This window comes from Peromyscus maniculatus, chromosome 5, assembly GCF_049852395.1.
Source record: "Peromyscus maniculatus bairdii isolate BWxNUB_F1_BW_parent chromosome 5, HU_Pman_BW_mat_3.1, whole genome shotgun sequence".
Taxonomy (NCBI): Eukaryota; Metazoa; Chordata; class Mammalia; order Rodentia; family Cricetidae; genus Peromyscus; species Peromyscus maniculatus.
Genome location: NC_134856.1, coordinates 38,990,998 through 39,009,987, shown reverse-complemented (window position 1 = coordinate 39,009,987; position 18,990 = coordinate 38,990,998). Strand labels below are relative to the sequence as shown.

Genomic DNA, 18,990 nt, shown 5'->3' with positions numbered 1-18,990 from the left:
TTTTAGCATATCAATAGAAAAGTAAATAATACACATATGGAATCTCAACAGCCCCCTATTAGCTAAAATAATACTGAAAAAAGAGGAAAAGTTGATGGACTCAAATTTCCTGATTTCAAACCTAAAGCTATAGTAATTAAAAAGTGTGGTAATAACATAAAAATACATATATACTAAATAAATCCTTGCATATTCAGTTGGCTGGTCTTAAGATCACTCATTGGAAGAAAAGTCTCTTCAACATGTTATTGAAAAAATTGGATACTCTTACATAAAAGAACGAAGATGGATCCTTCCCTTATGCAGCATATAATTCTAAGAAAATATATGACAAATCTTAAGTACGAAACCAAACCAAAAATGCAGCCAATAAAAAGGAAAAATTAAACTGAACATAAATATAATTTTTTTTTTGAGACAGGGTCTCACTATGTAGTCCTAGAGCTTGCTATATAGACCAGGCTGGCCTCAAACTCAGAGATCCTTCTGCTATTGCCTCCCAGGTGCTGGGATTGAAAGTATACACCAACATGTCTAGCTAATATTTAAAAAAAAAAAAAATTGAGCATTAAAGGACACTATCAAGACAGCCAAAAGACCTATGAACTGTTGGCCAAGAAGGCCTCTGAGGGCCCCAAACAACACAGGCGAATGCCACTAACGCTAACTGCCTAACAGAACTAGCTGGAAACACCACATACTTTGGTTGCAGGATACAGAAATGAAGCTGGAACTCAACTAAAACTTTCTTCCTTACTGGGTAGCTTTCACAGTGCTGGAAGATGCTATGCAGGCTGTTTGGTGAGAACTGTCATCAACAGTCTTAGTCTACTTTGGACTCTATATGATACACCACTGACTGCAAAAAAAGATGGACACACTGTTACAATAGAGACATAACTGCTCTGAGGATAAACAACTGATTGAATTAAGGCCTGTTTCTAAAAAGAGAATTCATGCCTGATACTGTAAACCTGGGCAAAGACCAGTGTCTGGTGAGACCATAAGACACTCGTGGGGAAGCTCCTTGTTTTGTTGAATGACATGATAACCTGCCAAACTGCCTTCTAAATATTTGTTTATGTCCATACATTAGTGTTGCTATCAGATTTGGTCAGAGAAACTTTTTGCAGTGGTTGGTTGCAAAATGAAGGAAGTTCTGAGTGAATGTGTGTTGTTAACATGGTCACAACCACATCAATAACTATAGTCTCAGATCCATGGAAAAATGGCAAAGACTTGCTTTGGTCCATGTTTGAACACTGACAGTGTATGAAGAAAATGTCCACCACAGCTCTCTATCCAGATATTTACGGCCTGAAGACTGTTCCCCTACAGAGACTGCTCCTACTGAGATTAGTAAACCTGTCATCTTAATTCAGCTGTACACAATGACCCTGCCTCTCTGCTCAACTATATATAATAAACATGCTGAGCTTCTGGGGTGCAGTAGACCCAACCCCAGCTTTTCTGTGTGTTCATGACTGTCATTTCTTCATTCACTACTGCCCCAGTCAGGTCAAGTCCCTAGAGCTGTGCAAGGACCCAGCAAAGTGGTACCTGGATGGGGACCTGATCAGGGACATGAACATGGACACCTAAATACAAGGAACTTTTATTGGTCAGACAAAAAAATGTTCCAGGTAATGGAAGAAATAAGGATAAAGGAACAAATAAAGGAATAGAGAGGAGCACATTTCAACTTAAGTATAAAATACTGGGACAGGTAGAATCCAGAGACAGGCAGGTATATGTTAACAAATAGAATCTAGAGCTAGGAAGTTACATGTTGGTGCTTTGGGAGATTTTGGAAAACCTCAGAAGTGAGATGTGAGAGGACTGAGCAAACACCATAATAGCTCAGTCTTCTTTCAGAGATCAGGCCTCAATTTCAGTTTCCTGAGACTGAGCAAGCAGTTTCTGAAAGCGCCACAAACAATGGATAATCAATCTCTAACATCCCTGACAGTAAAAACAAGGAAGCCTGGTATGTGCAGTACCCAGGCCTGAGCCACAGTCAGTAGATAACCAAATAAGGACCAAGCTTGGGACTTGTTCAGGCCTGCTCAAAAATGCGAACTGTGGCACTGACCAGCCCCTAAATAGCCCTACCTAATTAGAAACTATTAATATGATTGCCACTTGCTTAAGCCAATCATATTTGAAATGACCTACTGGCCCTAAGCTGTGCTTAAAAGGGACCCACATGTCCCTCTTGGGGTTGTTGCCATTTTGCTTTTGTGTAGGATGGTCGGCCTCAGCATGTTGGAATCTTTCTCAAGATAATAAACGCTCTTGCTGATTGCATATGTGGACGGTGGTCTTTTGTGGGACTTCTCCAGGATCCTAACAGGATGAAAGCACTGCAGCTTCATCCATTCTTCGACTATGTTCAGGATTTTATGTCCTTGGTTTCTTGGAGAAGAGACCATAAGTTTAGCTACTTCAGAAAGAAATAGGAGAGTGGCTGAGGAGTAGAGCATGTTCCCATTTTTGCTTTGGGTTTAACTGTTTTCATGTTACATTAGGCAAACAAACAAACAAACTAAAAAAAAAAAAAAAAAGAACCTCCACACCCCCCCCCCCAAAAAACAAAAACAAAAACAAAAAGTAAGTGGCTGCTGTACACCAGAGGACAGGAAGGTAGCCGAAAGGGGGGGGGGGGGGAATCTTTCCTTTCCTTTCCTTTTTCCTTTCCTTTTTCCTTTCCTTTCCTTTCCTTTCCTTTCCTTTCCTTTCCTTTCCCCTCCTTTCCCCTTTCCTTTCCTTTCCTTTCCTTTCCTTTCCTTTCCTTTCCTTTCCCCTTTCCTTTCCTTTCCCCTTTCCTTTCCTTTCCTTTCCCCTTTCCTTTCCTTTTTCCTTTCCTTTCCCCTTTCCTTTTTCCTTTCCTTTCCCCTTTCCTTTCCTTTCCCTTTCCTTTCCCCTTTCCTTTCCTTTCCCCTTTCCTTTCCCCTTTCCTTTCCTTTCCCTTTCCTTTCCCCTTTCCTTTCTTTCTTCCTTCCTTCCTTTCTCTCTCTCTCTCTCTCTCTCTCTCTCTCTCTCTCTCTCTCTCTCTCTCTCTCTCTTTCTCTCTTTCTTTCTTTCTTTCTTTGAGACAGGGTTTCTCTGAGTAGCCCTAGCTGTCCCAGAACTCACTGTAGACAAGGCTGGCTTTGAACTCAGATATCCACCTACCTCTGCCTTCCTAGTGCTGGGATCAAAGGTGTGCACCACCACTGCCCAGCATCCAAAGGGAAAAATCTTGAAGGCTTTAAATTCTACCTGGATCTGACAGGCTCCAAAGCTACACAGAGAAACCCTGTCTCAAAAACAAACAAACAAAAATCCCTTTTTGGGGGGGGAGGGGGAACGGCAGCTATTATGAGCTTCCTTCTTTATCATCCTTATAGTCTGGCATTAAGTGTTGTAGCAAACTGTCCCTGGGACTAAGTACTAAGATCCATTCTGAACATCTAAGAAATAAGGGAGAAACGTGGGGAGCAGAAAAAGCTCTGAGAGCTGGGCGGTGGTAGAGCATGTCTTTAATCCCAGCACTTGGGAGGCAGAGCCAGGTGAATCTCTATAAGTTCCAGGAAAGGTGCAAAGCTACACAGAGAAACCTTGTCTCAAAAACCCAAAAAGAAAAAAGAAAAAGCTCTGAGTGAATGAAGTCCTGAGTGAATGTGTGGTGTTGACATGGGCATGGCCATATCAAGGACCATAGCCTCAGACCCAGGCTCAGGGGCATGGCAAAGTCTTCCTGTGCTCCATGTATGGATGTTGACATGTGCAGAAAATAGTCATTTTTCTGCTCACACTACCACCTATTTTTTTTTTTTCCTTTCTGTTTTTTGGAGCTCAGGATCGAACCCAAGGCCTTGCACTTCCTAGGCAAGTGCTCTACCACTGAGCTAAATCCCCAACCCTCACCTATTTTCTGTACACATCAACATCCATAAATCCTACCCCCTTGACTCAGCACTATACAATAATGTTGCCTCTCTGTTCAAATGTATAATGTAATAATATATTATACAGAATAAATATGTATACATACTATGATAATATAATAAACAAACTGAGCTTTTCAATCAGAAAGCCCAGTCCATCTAATCTTAGCTTTTCTATGTGTCTGTCTTTTCTTTATTCCCTTGCCAATTCAGTCAGGTCCATCCCTAGATGTAGCAAGTAGAGTTACTGTAGACACTCACAAGCAGTTGAAGTGCTGAGAATAAGTTATTGTTGAATGTTCAGCTGCAAATGAGATATCTATCTTTTTAAAGATTTTGTGTGAATTGAGTGTTTGCCTGAATGTATGTCTATGCATCACATGCATGCTATGCTCCAAGAGGCCAGAAGGAGGCATCAGGTCCTCCCCAACTGGAGTTACAGGTAGTTGTCAGCTGTCATTTGGGAACTGGAAATTAAACATGGATTCTCTGGAGAGCAGCCAGGGCTGTTATCCTCTGAGCAATCTCTTTAGTGCCCTAAATGAGAGATCTCTAGCATCCCTTTCAAGGCACAGGGAATATTACCAGAGAGCATTAAGTATGGAAGAATCAGCCCCCAAAACAAAACATTTGACCCTAGTAATAATCCATTTTCAATCGGGCAGTAGTAGCAAATGTCTTTAATCCCAGTACTCAGGAGGCAGAGGCATGCAGATCTCTGTGAATTTGAGGCCAGCCTGGCCAAAGAGCTAGTTCCAGGATAGCCAGGGCTAAAAAACAAACCCCAAAAAAACACATCTAAGTAACGTGAAAAGAAGACACAAACTATAAAATAGAATAACATATCTTTAAGAAACTGGTTTTGCTATCTTACCCAGGGCAGACTTTAGAAAAGCTTTTGTTATGTTTACCAAGTCCAGAATATGGGAAGAAATGAATTACAGCTGTTTTAGAAACTAGTAAACACACACAAGAGCATTTAAATTTCATACAAACCTGGATTCAAACTCCAGCCATAATAACTTGTAGCCACAGGAATACTGTGAGAATGCTTAGATATCTCTCTGATCAATGTCTACATCAAATAAGCCTAATAATTTACATTTTATATCTTATAAAAAAGGCTACAACTGGGGCTCAAGAGATGGCTCAGTGGTTAAGAACACTGCCTACTTTTCCAGAGGACCCAGATTCAGTTCCCAGCACCCATATGGTAGCTCACAACCATCTGTAGCCCCATTCACAGGGGATCTGAGGGCACCAGGGACACACTGTGGCACACAGATACATATGCAGACAAAAGACCCATACACATAAAAAATTGATTTGTTTGTTTTTTTTTTTTTTGAAGCAGTCTCACTGGCTGTACTGGAACTAACTATGTAGACCAGGCTGGCCTCCAACTCAGAGATCTGCCTGCCTCTGCTTCTCAAGCTCTGGAATTAAGATTTTGCATGCCACCACATCCAGCAATTAATTTTTTTAAAAAGGCTACAACTAAGTTGTTTTTGTAGATACATAAACTCACTTGATATAGCAAAAGATTCTTTTAAACGTTTCTTCACTAGATCTAGAAACTAATTTTTCTTTCTCTTCCTCCTTTTTAAATTTTAATTTAATGTTTGTTTGTTTTTTAAAGACAGGGTCTCTTTATTATGAAAGCCCTGGCTGTCCTAGAACTCACTATGTAATAAACCAGGCTCCCAGATAACCTTCTGCCTCTGTCTCCCAAATGCTAGGATTAAAGTTATGTATCACCACATCTAGCTGAAACTAATTTTTCTTACTGCATATCCCAGGGTAGTAGTGTCTTAAGGCCCTGAATCCTTTGCTACAATCCAAGTCTACATAAGCATTCTTTATTAGTTCTTTCATCCTTTGAAATTCTTCATCATAAATATGTTTGAAGGCTGATGATACATGTATGTATCCCACAAGAGGTCCCTGTATTCCAGTTAAAGTAAAAGCTCAGTATTATCTATCTTCCTATATCCCCTAGGACTCATAAATGGAATAATTATGCATCTTATTGATGGTATTCTTTCCCCATTGCCTATATATTGATGGGGATGTTGTTCTGTATGCTTTGAATATGTGCTGCTGTGATTGGTTGATAAATAAAGCTGTTTGGCCAATAGTGAGGCAGAATAAGGTTAGGCGGGACATTCTAACTAGAGAGAGAGGAAGGAGAAAGACAGAGCAGAGATGCTGCCAGCCAATGCCATGAGAAGCAAGATGTAAAAGTTCTGGTAAGTCAAGAGCCATGTGGCAAAATATAGGTTTATAGGAATGGATTAATTTAAGATATAAGAGCTAGCTAGTGAGAAGCCTGCCATGGCCACAGTTTAAAAATAATATAAGCCTCTGTGTGTTTACTTGGGTCTGAATGGCTGTGGGACCATGGGGCCGTGGGACCAGGAGAAAAACTTCACCTACAATATATGGCTTCCTTCATTATTTAAATGTAATTATCTAGGGCCAGCAAGATGGCTCAGAAGTTAAGATACCTGCTACCAAGCTTAGTAACTGGAAATCATATGGTTGAAAGAGAACTGACTCTCTCTCTCTCTCTCAAGATTTATTTATTATGTATACAGTGTTCTGTCTGCATGTATGCCTGCAGGCCAGAAGAGGGCGCCAGATCTCATTACAGATGGTTGTGAGCCACTTATGTGGTTGCTGGAAATTGAACTCAGAACCTCTGGAAGAATAGTCAGAGCTCTTAACCTCTGAGCCATCTCCTCAAACCGAGAACTGACTCTTACAAGTTGTCTCTGATCTCTACAACCATTTCCAGGGATTTTCCTGACACACACACACACACACACACACACACACACACACACACACACACACACAAATAAACAAAAAAGTAATAAATTATTTAAATAAACACCAGTAAAACCATTATCCATAAAATGCACCAAAACACTGATATATTTACCTCTCTACTCATTCTCCATAATAGTCTCCTTCACCCAGTCAAGCAACCATGTTGTCTTAGTCAGGTTTTCTATTACTGTGATCAAATACCATGACCAAAAAGCAAGTTGGGGAGGAAAGGGTTTATTTTTATTTGGCTTACACTTCCACATTACTGTTCATCAATGAAGGGAGTCAGGACAGGAACTCAATCAAACAGGACAGGAACCTGGAAGCAAGAACTGATAAAGAGGCCACAAAAGGGGTGCTGCTTACTGGCTTGCTTCCCATGGCTTGCTTAGTCTGATTTCTTATAGAACCCAGGACCACCAAGCCAGGGATAACACCACCTAAAATGAGCTGGATCCTCCCCCCATTGATCACTAATTGAGAAAATGTCTTACAGCTGAATCTCACTGAGGCATTTTCTCAACTGAGGCTCCTTCCTCTCTCATGACTCTAGCTTGTATTAAGTTGACACACAAAACCAGCCAGTACACAAGTGAATCTTGTGTTTATTATTCCTTGGCTTTTAAAAGTTATCTGTCAAGCCAGGCACTGTAGCAGACATCTATAATTCCAGCATTTGGGAACCACAGGTAGGAAGGTTATAAATTCAAGGTAAACTTGGACTAAAGCAAGGCTTTACATTTAAAAAACAAAGGAAAACAACCCAGAAAGCATCTACTTCTTCTTCTTCTTTTTTTTTTTCAAGACAGGGTTTCTCTGTGTAGTTTTAGAGCCTGTCCTGGGACTCGATCTGTAGACCAGGCTGGCCTCGAACTCAGAGATCCGCCTGTCTCTGCCTCCTGAGTACTAGGATTATAGGCATATGCCACCACGTATGTCCGGCAAGCACCTACTTCTTAACACTAACATATAGCACTGAAGCAGCTGAAGTAATATCTAGAGTGTTTACTTCAGCAATTGACCTACATTTAGGATCAGCATGTTGCTACAGAGCCAGCAAATGACAGTTGCAGTTTTCACCACAGCAGCAGGTTGAACTATATTAAACATGAATCCTCTTCTCTGATGGAAGAGCTGCAGCTGTGGTTTTGATAGTCTAAGAACAAATGAAAACAAGTAGGAGGAAAAATTCTAATGGAAAGCTGTAAGAGAATTCAGTTAGCCCAATCACAAATTAACGCTCTGAAACAACTAGCCCAGTTTTACAATATCATAATTTTTAAAAATTATTTTTTATTTTTATATGCATTGGTGTTTGACCTGCATGTCTTTGTCAGGGAATTGGATTCACTGGAACTTGAGGTACAGACAGTTATAAGCTGCTATGTGAGTGCTGGGAATTGAACCTGAGTCCTCTGGGAGAGTAGCCAGTGCTCAGCTCTTAACTGCTGAGCCATCTCTTCAGACCCCTATAATATCATAATCTTAATTTAAAAGTTTAAAACATAACTGTGATTACTTCTATATCTATAAAAATTATGTTTTATTATACATCATTAGTCCAAAACAGCTTAACACACAGAAAGGCTTTTATTGTTGTTTTTTTTTTTTTTAGCACCCCCCCTCCACAAGACAGGGTTTCTCTATGTAGCCTGGGCTATTCTAGAACTCACCCTGTAGACCAGGCTGGCCTTAAAACCATAGAAAAATTACATCTCCAGAGCAGACACACAGGCCAGGTGTGGTAGTACATACCTTTTATCCTAGTACTTGGGATGCAAAGGTAGGTGGATCTCTATTAAGGCCATGCTCTCCCTGGCAAATTTCTCTGCTTTTACTGTCTGAGCTGCTCCTTGATTTTAATTTACTGAAAGCATATAGTTATCTTCCAAGATCTACTCAAATATCACTGACTCATGGAAGCCTTGCCAAATCCTTCCAATGAAATCTGTCATGCATATCTCTACTAACCTTATATTCTAATATGGATCTTTTATACTTTGGTTATAGTAATACTAACTGCCTGCATTATATAGACTACTAATCAGGTATTAAGTGTGACTAGAAGGCCCAGAAGCTTACAGGTTACATATTATTTGTCTTTTTAGATCTTTGTGCTTAGGACTTTACATTTAAATGTTTTTTTCTTTATTTTATATGTATGAGTGTTTTGCCTGCATGTATATCTATTTGTGCACCACATGCAGTACCTATGAAATTAAAGAAAGCACTGGATCTTCTGGGACTAGAGTTACAGGTTATGAACTACCATATGGATGCTGGGAATCATACTGTGATTTTATAAAAGCAAGTGCTCTTAACCACTGAGACATCACTCTAGCCCTATTACTTGACATTTAATGACAGCTTTCCCATTAACGAATGGATTTAGTGCCTCTCCAAACCTGTAGCAGGAGATAGGTGATCCAGAATTATTTTCCTATGACAGATTAATATAGAATTAGAGAGAAAAACTAAAATTATATATCCAGTTTCAGAATCTTTTAGGATTTTCATTAGATGATATTCACAGGTAATTATATACGGTGTTTCTGTAACATATATGGTGACTTGTTCCTGTCACTCTAGCATTCAGGAGGCTGAGGGAGAAGGATCACCACATAGTCAGTCAGCCTGAGCTATACATTGAATTCCAGTTCTGCAAGAACCTCCCCACCCACATACACACACAGATAGCTCTGGAGTTCAATCCCTAGTACTACATGGGTCTGGTGGTACATGCATGTAATCTAAGCACTTGGGAGAATCAGAAGTTTAAGGTCACCCTCCACTATACAGTGAGTTCAAGGCCAGCCTAACTCAAATACAAACACAAACACACACAGAAGTAGGGGAAGTGGAGGGTGGGGATAGGGAGCCGTCGAGACTTACCATCATCTAAAGTGATATCCTGCAGGCCAATGGTTGCAAAGTTAGGTTCCTGATCTTCAGGTTCAGGTTTAATGCTCACAGCTGTTCCACCAGCTGGAAATGACGCTGGATCACACAGACTGTGACACACTAAAGATGAAAGTGCAGAAAGACCTCCTTGGCCTGCATTTTGTGCTTGAGTTGAGTGCTGCCCAGAATGCATTCTGGTAGCTGGAGATGGTGATGAGGCAGTTCCTGAGCTAGGAGATTGATAAGGCATAGTCTGCAGTTGAGGGGATGATGGCCCAGAAAGCGGTGAACCAGTCAGGGGATGAGAGGCTGCTGGGGAAGCTGCTGGAGCAGATCCTGGATGTGAAGGACAGTATGTAATAGGTTGTAAATGAGAAGGCTGACCTGTGACCTGATCTGCCACTGGAGAAGAAAGAGATCTTTGTCTTGTGTTTGAACAATGGTATCCCATTGACTGCAGATGAGGTGGGGTTTGCACAGAATGAGGTGAATGTGCTAAGAGATGTCCTGTTGCATCTGAATTTGAAGAATGAAATGGTATTGGTGACAGTGGTTGACAGCCAAGGTTTACTAAACTAGAAAGAGTTGCATCCTGCTGAAACAAAACCGGATCAAATTCTTGACTAGAGGCAGGATTCAGAGGAAGACAAGTTGGTCCATTATACATATTAGTTTGTATAGACTGATAGGAAGACCCCATAGGAGATGTTGATGTAACTTGAAAAGGCTGGTGCATGACTGAAGATGGTATTATGTGCTGTTCTTTACCAGCACCCTCTTCCCTACAATGCAACTGTGGCAAATGGCATGAGGTTATCATAGATGCATATGCTGGCTGGACTGGACAAATCAAGCTTCTTGATGCTGACAACACATTGTCATGTGGGTGCCCTGTATCTGAGGAAGGCCTCTGGGTCTGGGCAGAATGAGGCACAGGTAAGGATGGAACTGAAGACAAATCAGTATCTTCTCTTTGTTCTTGCTTCATCAAAACTGAAAATAAATGATTAAAGCAAATGTTATTATGTATTTCAAAAAAACCGATTATGACATTATTCTATAACTCCAGGGTTCATAACTATAACATGTATAAGGATGAACTCAATGTCTTTAGAGAAGGAAGTTCAGGTAAAATGTTTTATTTGTGTGCATACATATATGTATTCATACACACACATACACAAATATTTTTGGTTTAAAAAAATACATTCATTCATTCTGTTTGTATAAGTGCATATACATGGCAGGGCACATGTGTGGAGATCAGAGGACAGCTTGGTGGAGTTAGCTCTCTCCTGTTATCATTCAGGTTCTGAAGATCAAACTCAGGTCATCAGGCTCAGCAGCAAGTACCTTTATTCACTGAGCCAACTCAATAGTCCTTTTTATGCTTTTTGCATGTTTTTCATTATGCATACATTATCATTCAAAAGTAATTTAATTTAAAAATAAAAAAGTAAAAAATAAATAAAATAAAATAAAAAACAAGCATAGTGGCACATATCTTTAATCCCAAAACTACAGTAGAACATCTATCCTTTTTTCTTTGCCATGACTCAATACTTATTACTATGTTTCTGACCCACATCTGCATGCTCAAATTGAAAATTTTGCTGTTGTGTTAGTTCCATTTTGTCAAACCAAATATTACTACTTTTTTAAAGTATATAACCTGAACAAATCAGAGTCCTCACTATTGGCTCATTCATGGTAATTTATTTACTCTTGCTTGGATAGAAAATACAGTTAGAGGCCTTATCTAGAATGAGTTCAATTTTTGAAACAGGTATTTTTTATGACATATATGCTCATTCTTAAATCTTAAATTTATGTAAGAATCTTAAATTCTTAATTTATATAGGGATCCAAAAGAAAAACAAAACAACAATAACAACAACAACAACAACAACAACAAAACAAAACCAAAAACCCCATCAACAAACCCCCACAACAACCCATCTAGTGGTCTAATGATTTTCAAACCATGGGAAGACTCACGCTTTCCTTTAAGTGAAAGAGCAGGACTTAAAGAACAGCAGTCCTCCGTATGAACACAGCAGCTTAGCAATCTTCCACCATGGACATGTATATATTCATTTTTCACAGTTTTTTTTTAATTGTTATTACTATTGTTTGGAGTCAGAGTTTCAAGTAGCCCAAGTAGCCTCAAACTCATTATGTAGCTGAGGATGACTCTGAATTTCTGATCCCCCTTTCTCTACCTTCCAAGTGCTAGAATCACGGGCAAATACTACAGTATCCTTTATGCATGCTAAGTAAGTACTCTACTGACTGAGTGACATTCCCAGTTCTGTTTTGTTTCTTTGATACAGGGTCATGCTGTCTATCCCTGCCTAGTCTCAAATTCAAGGCAATCCTCCTTGGCCTCCTGGGTGCTATGATTACAGGTGAATACTATCACATCTGGCATGGTTTTACATTTTTATATGAAAAATAAAGCAACCCACTGAAAAGTACTTGAAATCAGTTTGGTCTTAGATACTTAAAATTTCTTTTTTTCTTTTGTTTATTTGTTTTGTTTTGTTTTTCGAGACAGGGTTTCTCTGTGTAGCTTTGGAGCCTGTCCTGGAACTCACTCTGTAGCCCAGGCTGGCCTCGAACTCAAGAGATCCGCCTGCCTCTACCTTCTGAGTGCTGGGATTAAAGGTGTGCGTAACCACCGCCCGGCAAAATTATTTTATTTTATTTTATTATTTTATGTGTATGGGTTTTGCCTGAATATGTGGCTGTATATACATGCCTGGTGCCCAAGGAGACCAGAAAATGGTGTCGAATCCCATGGAACTGGTGTTCTAGATGGTTTGTGAGCGGTCATGTGGGTACTGGAGATCCTTGTACCTAGGTACTCTAGAAGAGCAGTCAGTGCTTATGACCCTCAAACTGTCTCTACAGCCCCCTTACTCGAAGGGTACTACCACTGTTATATAACTAGACCTTATTTCCTGAATCTAGGGCAGGTTTTCGCCACATAATCACATGCCTATAACCCTATATATGGGAGGCTGAGAAATAAGTATCTCATGTTGAAGACAACCTAGGCTACCTAGTTCAGACCATCCTAGGCTATACAGTGAGACTCTGTCACAAACAAACAAATAAATATAAATTACTTAGATTATAGATTATATATTCCCACAGGCACAATAACTTCATTATTCCAAAATTACAGCTCTGATTGTAACTCTACTACAAATAACTTCTGCTAGGCACAGAGGTTGGTATGTTGTTTCAATAGCTTCAGAGATGTTGATGTGATGCAGGGGCTCCCTGTGTGGAAAATCTGAAGTCATAGGCTGGACAGAAGTTCAGGCAGCACTACTAGAGTAGAATGTTGTATTCTATACAACTTTTTACCAGGGACCCACATAGTAGAGAGAACCAACTCCTATAATTGTCCACTGACCTCCACACGTACACTGCAGCACACACATAGACATGCATACCAACACACAGGTAAGTCAATGCAATAAAAACAATTAAAAGATAAAATGATCAGTTATAAATTATATATATATGAGATAAACACATTTCCATTTTTCTTTTTCTTCTTTTTTTTTTTTTTGGTTTTTCGAGACAGGGTTTCTCTGTGTAGCTTTGCGCCTTTCCTGGAACTCATTCTGTAGCCCAGGCTGGCCTCGAACTCACAGAGATCTGCCTGCCTCTGCCTCCCGAGTGCTGGGATTAAAGGCGTGTGCCACCACCGCCCGGTTCATTTCCATTTTTCAAAAATTATGTCATTGGTGTCATGGCCCTGAAGTAATTTTATTACTTCAGAGGCACACAGGCAGAAGCAAGAGGATCACAGGTTTAGAACAGCCTGGTCTACAGAAATCCAAAACACACAGGTATTTTAGACATAATTTTAGAAAGATATTTAAGTAATAGAGTGTTTTGGTAAAATAAAAGAAAAAAATTCAAAATTCATTTTAGAAAAAAACTAGATGCTAGAGAGAGAGTCAACGACTATAACAAGGACTGTCCAAACACACTTGTATGACCATTCTTCCTTTAGTCAGCATATACCCCTCTATTTCTACCCAGAAAATAAAGTGTCAATGATAATAGTTATAGTCCAATCCACTGTTCTTCCTCATCCCCAGACTCTACTGATTTTCATTTGGTATGTAATGCCAATAGGACTCTATCTTTAAGGTGTCCTCCCAATTCATGAGGTGGTAACAAGAAAGCTGCATGGCCTCTCCTGTCTGCTTTTACCCTTTAATTACTACCACTATTAGGTAGTAATCAACACCTCTAATTTGCTCACCCTACTGCTTCTTTTTTTTGCAATTACAGAAGCATTCTTCCTCATTCAGGACAGAGATGAGTTGCACCATAATAGTACTTGATAACATCTGAGTGCAGCACCAGGAAGTTACACAGCTAGGCATGGAGGTGTATGTGTTTAATCTCAGCACTCAGGAAGCAGAAGCAGAAGCAGAGACAGGCAGATCTCTATGAGGTCAAGACCAGCCTGGTCTACTACACAGCTAATTCCAGGCCAGGCAGAGATATACAGTGAGACCCTGTCTCAAAAAAAAAAAACAAACAAAATCAAAACCAAAAAAACAAACAGCAGCAGCAACAACAAAACAAAAACAAACAAATCCTAAAAGTAACACAACATGGAGAGTTGGATATATAAATTCATGAGTATGGGAATCAAGAGTATTATCCTCTTCAGTCCATTCCAACCTCTGTTTGTTTGAAACATGGTCTCATTACATAGCCCAGGACGTAATTCATGATCTTCTTGCCTGTCTTACCTTCTGAGTATTAAGATTACATATATATGTCATCGTGGCTGGCTTTAACTTCTATATTTTAAAAACCTTACTCCCTTTCACCTTACTCAGAAATTTGATATTCTTGTTTTGGTTTAAAAACGGGTTTCACTATGTAGCTCTGGCTGCCCTGGAACTGTAGACCAGGCTGGCCTCAAATTCACCGAGATCCACCTACCTCTGCCACGCAGAAATTTAATATTCACTGATACTTCCATCCCTGAATATTTAAAACACACTTTCACTGTTTGAGTCACTTTTCTTTTTAACTTCTGTGGGCTCCTGACATATGACTCTAACTCTCCACAGTTAAGAATTAAAAACAAACCAACAGACAACCCTACTAAACCACTCATTGACATAGGATGAATGAATGGCTATGTACCCCAAGGATGCTTGAAACTCATCTTCCTGCCTCTGTCTCCAAAGTGCTAGGATTAATTATAGGGAGCCCCAGGTGGTTCTGGAAATTGAACTCAGAGCCAGGCAAAAATTCTACTACTGAGCTACATCTCAAGCCCTGAAAATGTCATGTTCCTGTTACACATTACATCTTATAAGTCTCATAAAATTCTACGACCCCGTTAGCCACAAGAATTTTGTATGATTAAGATTTGAAAACATAAGAAGTCTTTACAGACTATAAATAAAATATAACCAGTCTGATATATATTATATATATGAGACAAACAAATAATCCTTAATAATAACCAGTATTATGTGGTGGTATATACCTGTTATTCTAGCATCCAGGAGGCTGAGACAGGAGGATAGCCAAGAGTTTTAGGTCAACCAGGGCTACAGATTGAATCCCAGGCCAGTTATCGAGTGAGAACCAACCTGTCTCAAAAAAAAAAAAAACAAAACAAAACAAAAAAAACCCTTCTGAATAAATAAACAAACAACCAGCAACCTCTCAAAATAAAATGTTGATTTCTTTTCACTTAGTATATACAAGGTAAAAGTTTTTGCAAGAGGAGATGGAGAGATGGCTAAGAGCACTGATTACTCTTGCAGAGGAACTGAGGTTCAATTCATAGCACCCACATGGGGCTCAATTATCTGTAACTCCAGTTTCAGGGGATCTGAAGCCTTCTCTGGCCTCACCCAACACTGGGCATGCATGCAGTACACAGACATCCATGCAGGCAAAACACCCATACATAGATAAAAATTGGTGGCGCACGCCTGTAATCCCAGCACTCGGGAGGCAGAGCCAGGAGGATCTCTGTGAGTTTGAGGCCAGCCTGGGTTACTGAGTTAGTTCCAGGAAAAGGAGCAAAACTACACAGGGAAACCCTGTCTCAAAAAACAAAAACAAAACAAAACAAAAAAAAAAAATTTAAATTTAAACAAGTTTTTGAAAGAATAAATCTTGGAGAGGAAGGTTCACTACAATTTTTTAAAATGATTATTATTCTATGTCTTGGTGACAAGCACAATGCCTACCACAGAAGATCTCTATAAATATTCTTATTAAATTTTTTCTAAGTGTTTGTTCTTTAAATAATGTAACCATTAGTATATATTATTAAATATAAGTTATGTAAAAAACAAAACAAAACAAAAACAAAAACTGGAGCTGAGTGGTGTTGGTGCACGCCTTTAATCCCAGCACTTGGGAGGGAGAGGCAGATAGATCTCTGTTTAAGGTTAGCTTGGTCTACATAGGGAGTTATAGGGCAGTCAGGGCTACATAACAGAGAAACCTTGTCTCAGAAAAAATAATGAAGACACCATGAAGTGGACAGACTACCTTTCTTTGGTGGTAAAAGCACAATGGAAGTTTATGAACTAAGAACATACACACTTTCCCTTCTTACAGTGTTGGTGATTTCTGAGAACTTCTGAAGAGTTCAAACCTATATTCCATCTTTTAATCCTAATATTTAAAGTCAATACAAATTTTAATAATATGTTGGAGCTGGGCAGTGGTGGCACCCACCTTTAAACCCAGCACTCAGAAGGCAGAGGCAGGTGGATCTCTCTGAGTTCGAGGCCAGCCTGGTCTACAGAGTAAGTTTCAGGAAAGCCAGGACTACACAGAGAAACCCTGTCTTGAAAAACAAGGGGGAAAAAAATACATTGGCCGTACATTAAACATTTTAATGCAAGATTCTTATGATGAAATAAAGATCTAAACCATCCTGTCTTCTTGTACCTGGTGTGTAAGTAAAACGTTGAGACTGGCTTTTTTTCCTCTTGCCATTGCAAAGATAAAAGTGCACCTGCACTGCAGCTGTAACTGCTGGGTTATGGTAGGGAGGAACTTCAAGGACAATGTGAGCCTGAGGAACAAGGAAAGCAAGGTTATGTTATACTCAGAACTAAAAACGAAATGCACCTGCCAAATCCAGAGCAACTCATGAGACTTAACTCTTAACACAAGGGCCTTCTCGTCATAGAAAATTATGCACATCAACTAGTCATATAAGTCATCTGGAGATTTATTTACATCAGCATCTTGTAGACAAAGACAAAGTCTTTAATCATAAAAAAAGAAACTGATTTTTACCCACCCAAATGTCTTTCTAGTTGCAGCAAAAAAAAAAGTTTTTAGGCATGGTGATGCACATTTGTAACCCCAGCACTCAGGAGGTAGAGACAGATAGATCAAATTCAAGGTCAACCTGAGCTACATTGTTAAGACCTTTTAAAATAAATAGATACCATCTCATTACATACTATGTACTGAAATATGTGACTTTATTGAACATTCAGGTTATTATATATATCTTAATGGGAGGCCCAATTTAGATTATGATCATGTTTAACAATTCTCAAGTTGTACTATAGTTTTCTTTTTAAACTTTTAAATGTACCAGTGTTTGCTTACAAGTATGTTTGTACACATGTATGTAGTACCCAAGGAGGGCAAAAGATGTTGGATCCTCTGGAACTGTTGTTATGGAAGGTTCTTAGCCACCATGTGGGTACTGGGGACCAAACTCAGGTCCTCTGCAAGAGCAATAAGTGCTCTTACCTGCTGATCCATATCTCCAGTACCTGGGTTAGATTTCTTAGCATAAGTTTTATATTCAAAACATCCAAGTTGGAAGTACATAAAGCGAATATGTACATACAAAGTAAAAAACTTAATCCAAAACCAAATCTAATCATCAGTTTAACTGTTCCATGTCTTTAGGAAGCATGTAGAAAGTAATATTTTCTAGTTTAGAAAAGATTGTCTTTATTCCAATCAAGATGCAAGATCACAGCTTCTTTCAGTAAGGATTCTGGAAGGCTTAATAGGTAGCTGTGGTGTTAGGAAGTATGTTTAATGACAAATCACTATGGGCTTGTCCCAACATATATGTTCATTTTTATTCTTTTTTTTCAAGAAAGGGTTCCTCTGTGTAGCTCTGGCTGACCTGGAACTCTGTAGACCAGGCTGGCCTCAAACTCAGAAATCTGCCTGCCTCTGCCTCCTGAGAGCTGGGATTAAAGGTGTGTGCCACCACCACCAGGCTTGAATTTTTTTTTTTAAGGTTTATTTATTTATTATGCATATAGTGCTCTGCCTGCATGTATGCCTGCACACCAGAAGAGGGCACCAGATCTCCTTCTAGGTAGTTGTGAGCAACCATGTGGGTACTAGGAATTGAACTCAGGGCCTCTGAAGAGCAGCCAGTGCTTTATCCTCTGAGCCACCCCTCTAGCCGGTTTTGATTTTTTTTAATGAAGCAAAGATGGTGCTTTTTTTTTTTTTTTTTTTTTTTTTAAGAAAGGACAGTAACTATTCAAAAAGTATAGTCACTGTCCTAATTGGGGCTAATATTGTTGTAATGAAACACCATGACCAAAGCAACTTGGCGAGGAAAGGGCTTATTTGGCTTATCATTCCATATTATTGTCACCATGGAAGGAAGTTAGGACAGAAACTCAAACAGGGCAGGAACCTGGAGGCAGGAGCTGATGCAGAGGCCATGGAGGGTCGGTACTGCTCACTAGTTAGTTCCCCACGGTTTGCTCAGGTTGCTTTCTTACAGAACCAAGCACCACCAGCCCAGGGGCAGCCCCACCCACAATGAACAGGGCCCTCCTACATTAATTGCTAATAAGAAAATGTCCTCCAAGCTTGCCTGCAGACTAATTTTATGGAAGCATTTTCTCAATTGAAGCTCACTCTTCTCCAGTGACTTTACCTTATATCAAGTTGATATAAAACTAGCCAGAACAGTCACTTAGTGGGGCTGGGAGGAACATGTTATTAGCCTTAAGCTTGCTATTTAGCCTTGGATGGCCTCAGACTTATCATTCTCCTGGTCTGCCTCTTGAGTGCTGTAGATTCAGGCTGGTATCACCACACCTAGCCTGCCTCTGCCTCCCAAGTGCTGGGATTAAAGGCATGTGCCACTACTACCCCGCTTGTTTATTTTTCTTAAACTTTAATCCAAATACCAGAAAAGTATCACACTTCCAAACTTCTAAAAATAGTAATTCACTTTTCTTTTTCTCAATATTCTTTCCCATACCATAAAGCTACATTATTCAATCTTCTGAGTTTCTTGAACACTTTTTTC

The 18,990-nt window shown here is 39.6% G+C and overlaps 1 protein-coding gene across 2 annotated transcripts in view; it reads right to left on the bottom strand.

The window, feature by feature from the left end:
• Positions 1–18,990, bottom strand: part of Nfatc3 (nuclear factor of activated T cells 3) — an 84,849-nt gene that overhangs the window by 19,615 nt on the left and 46,244 nt on the right. For both annotated transcript variants that reach the window (XM_006986839.4, XM_006986838.4), the window contains exons 8-9: positions 16,629–16,755; positions 9,654–10,655 (exon numbers count right to left, since the gene is read on the bottom strand). In XM_006986839.4, coding sequence (XP_006986901.1) covers positions 9,654–10,655; positions 16,629–16,755 — 1,129 coding nt within the window. The remainder of the gene's footprint in view (positions 1–9,653; positions 10,656–16,628; positions 16,756–18,990) is intronic.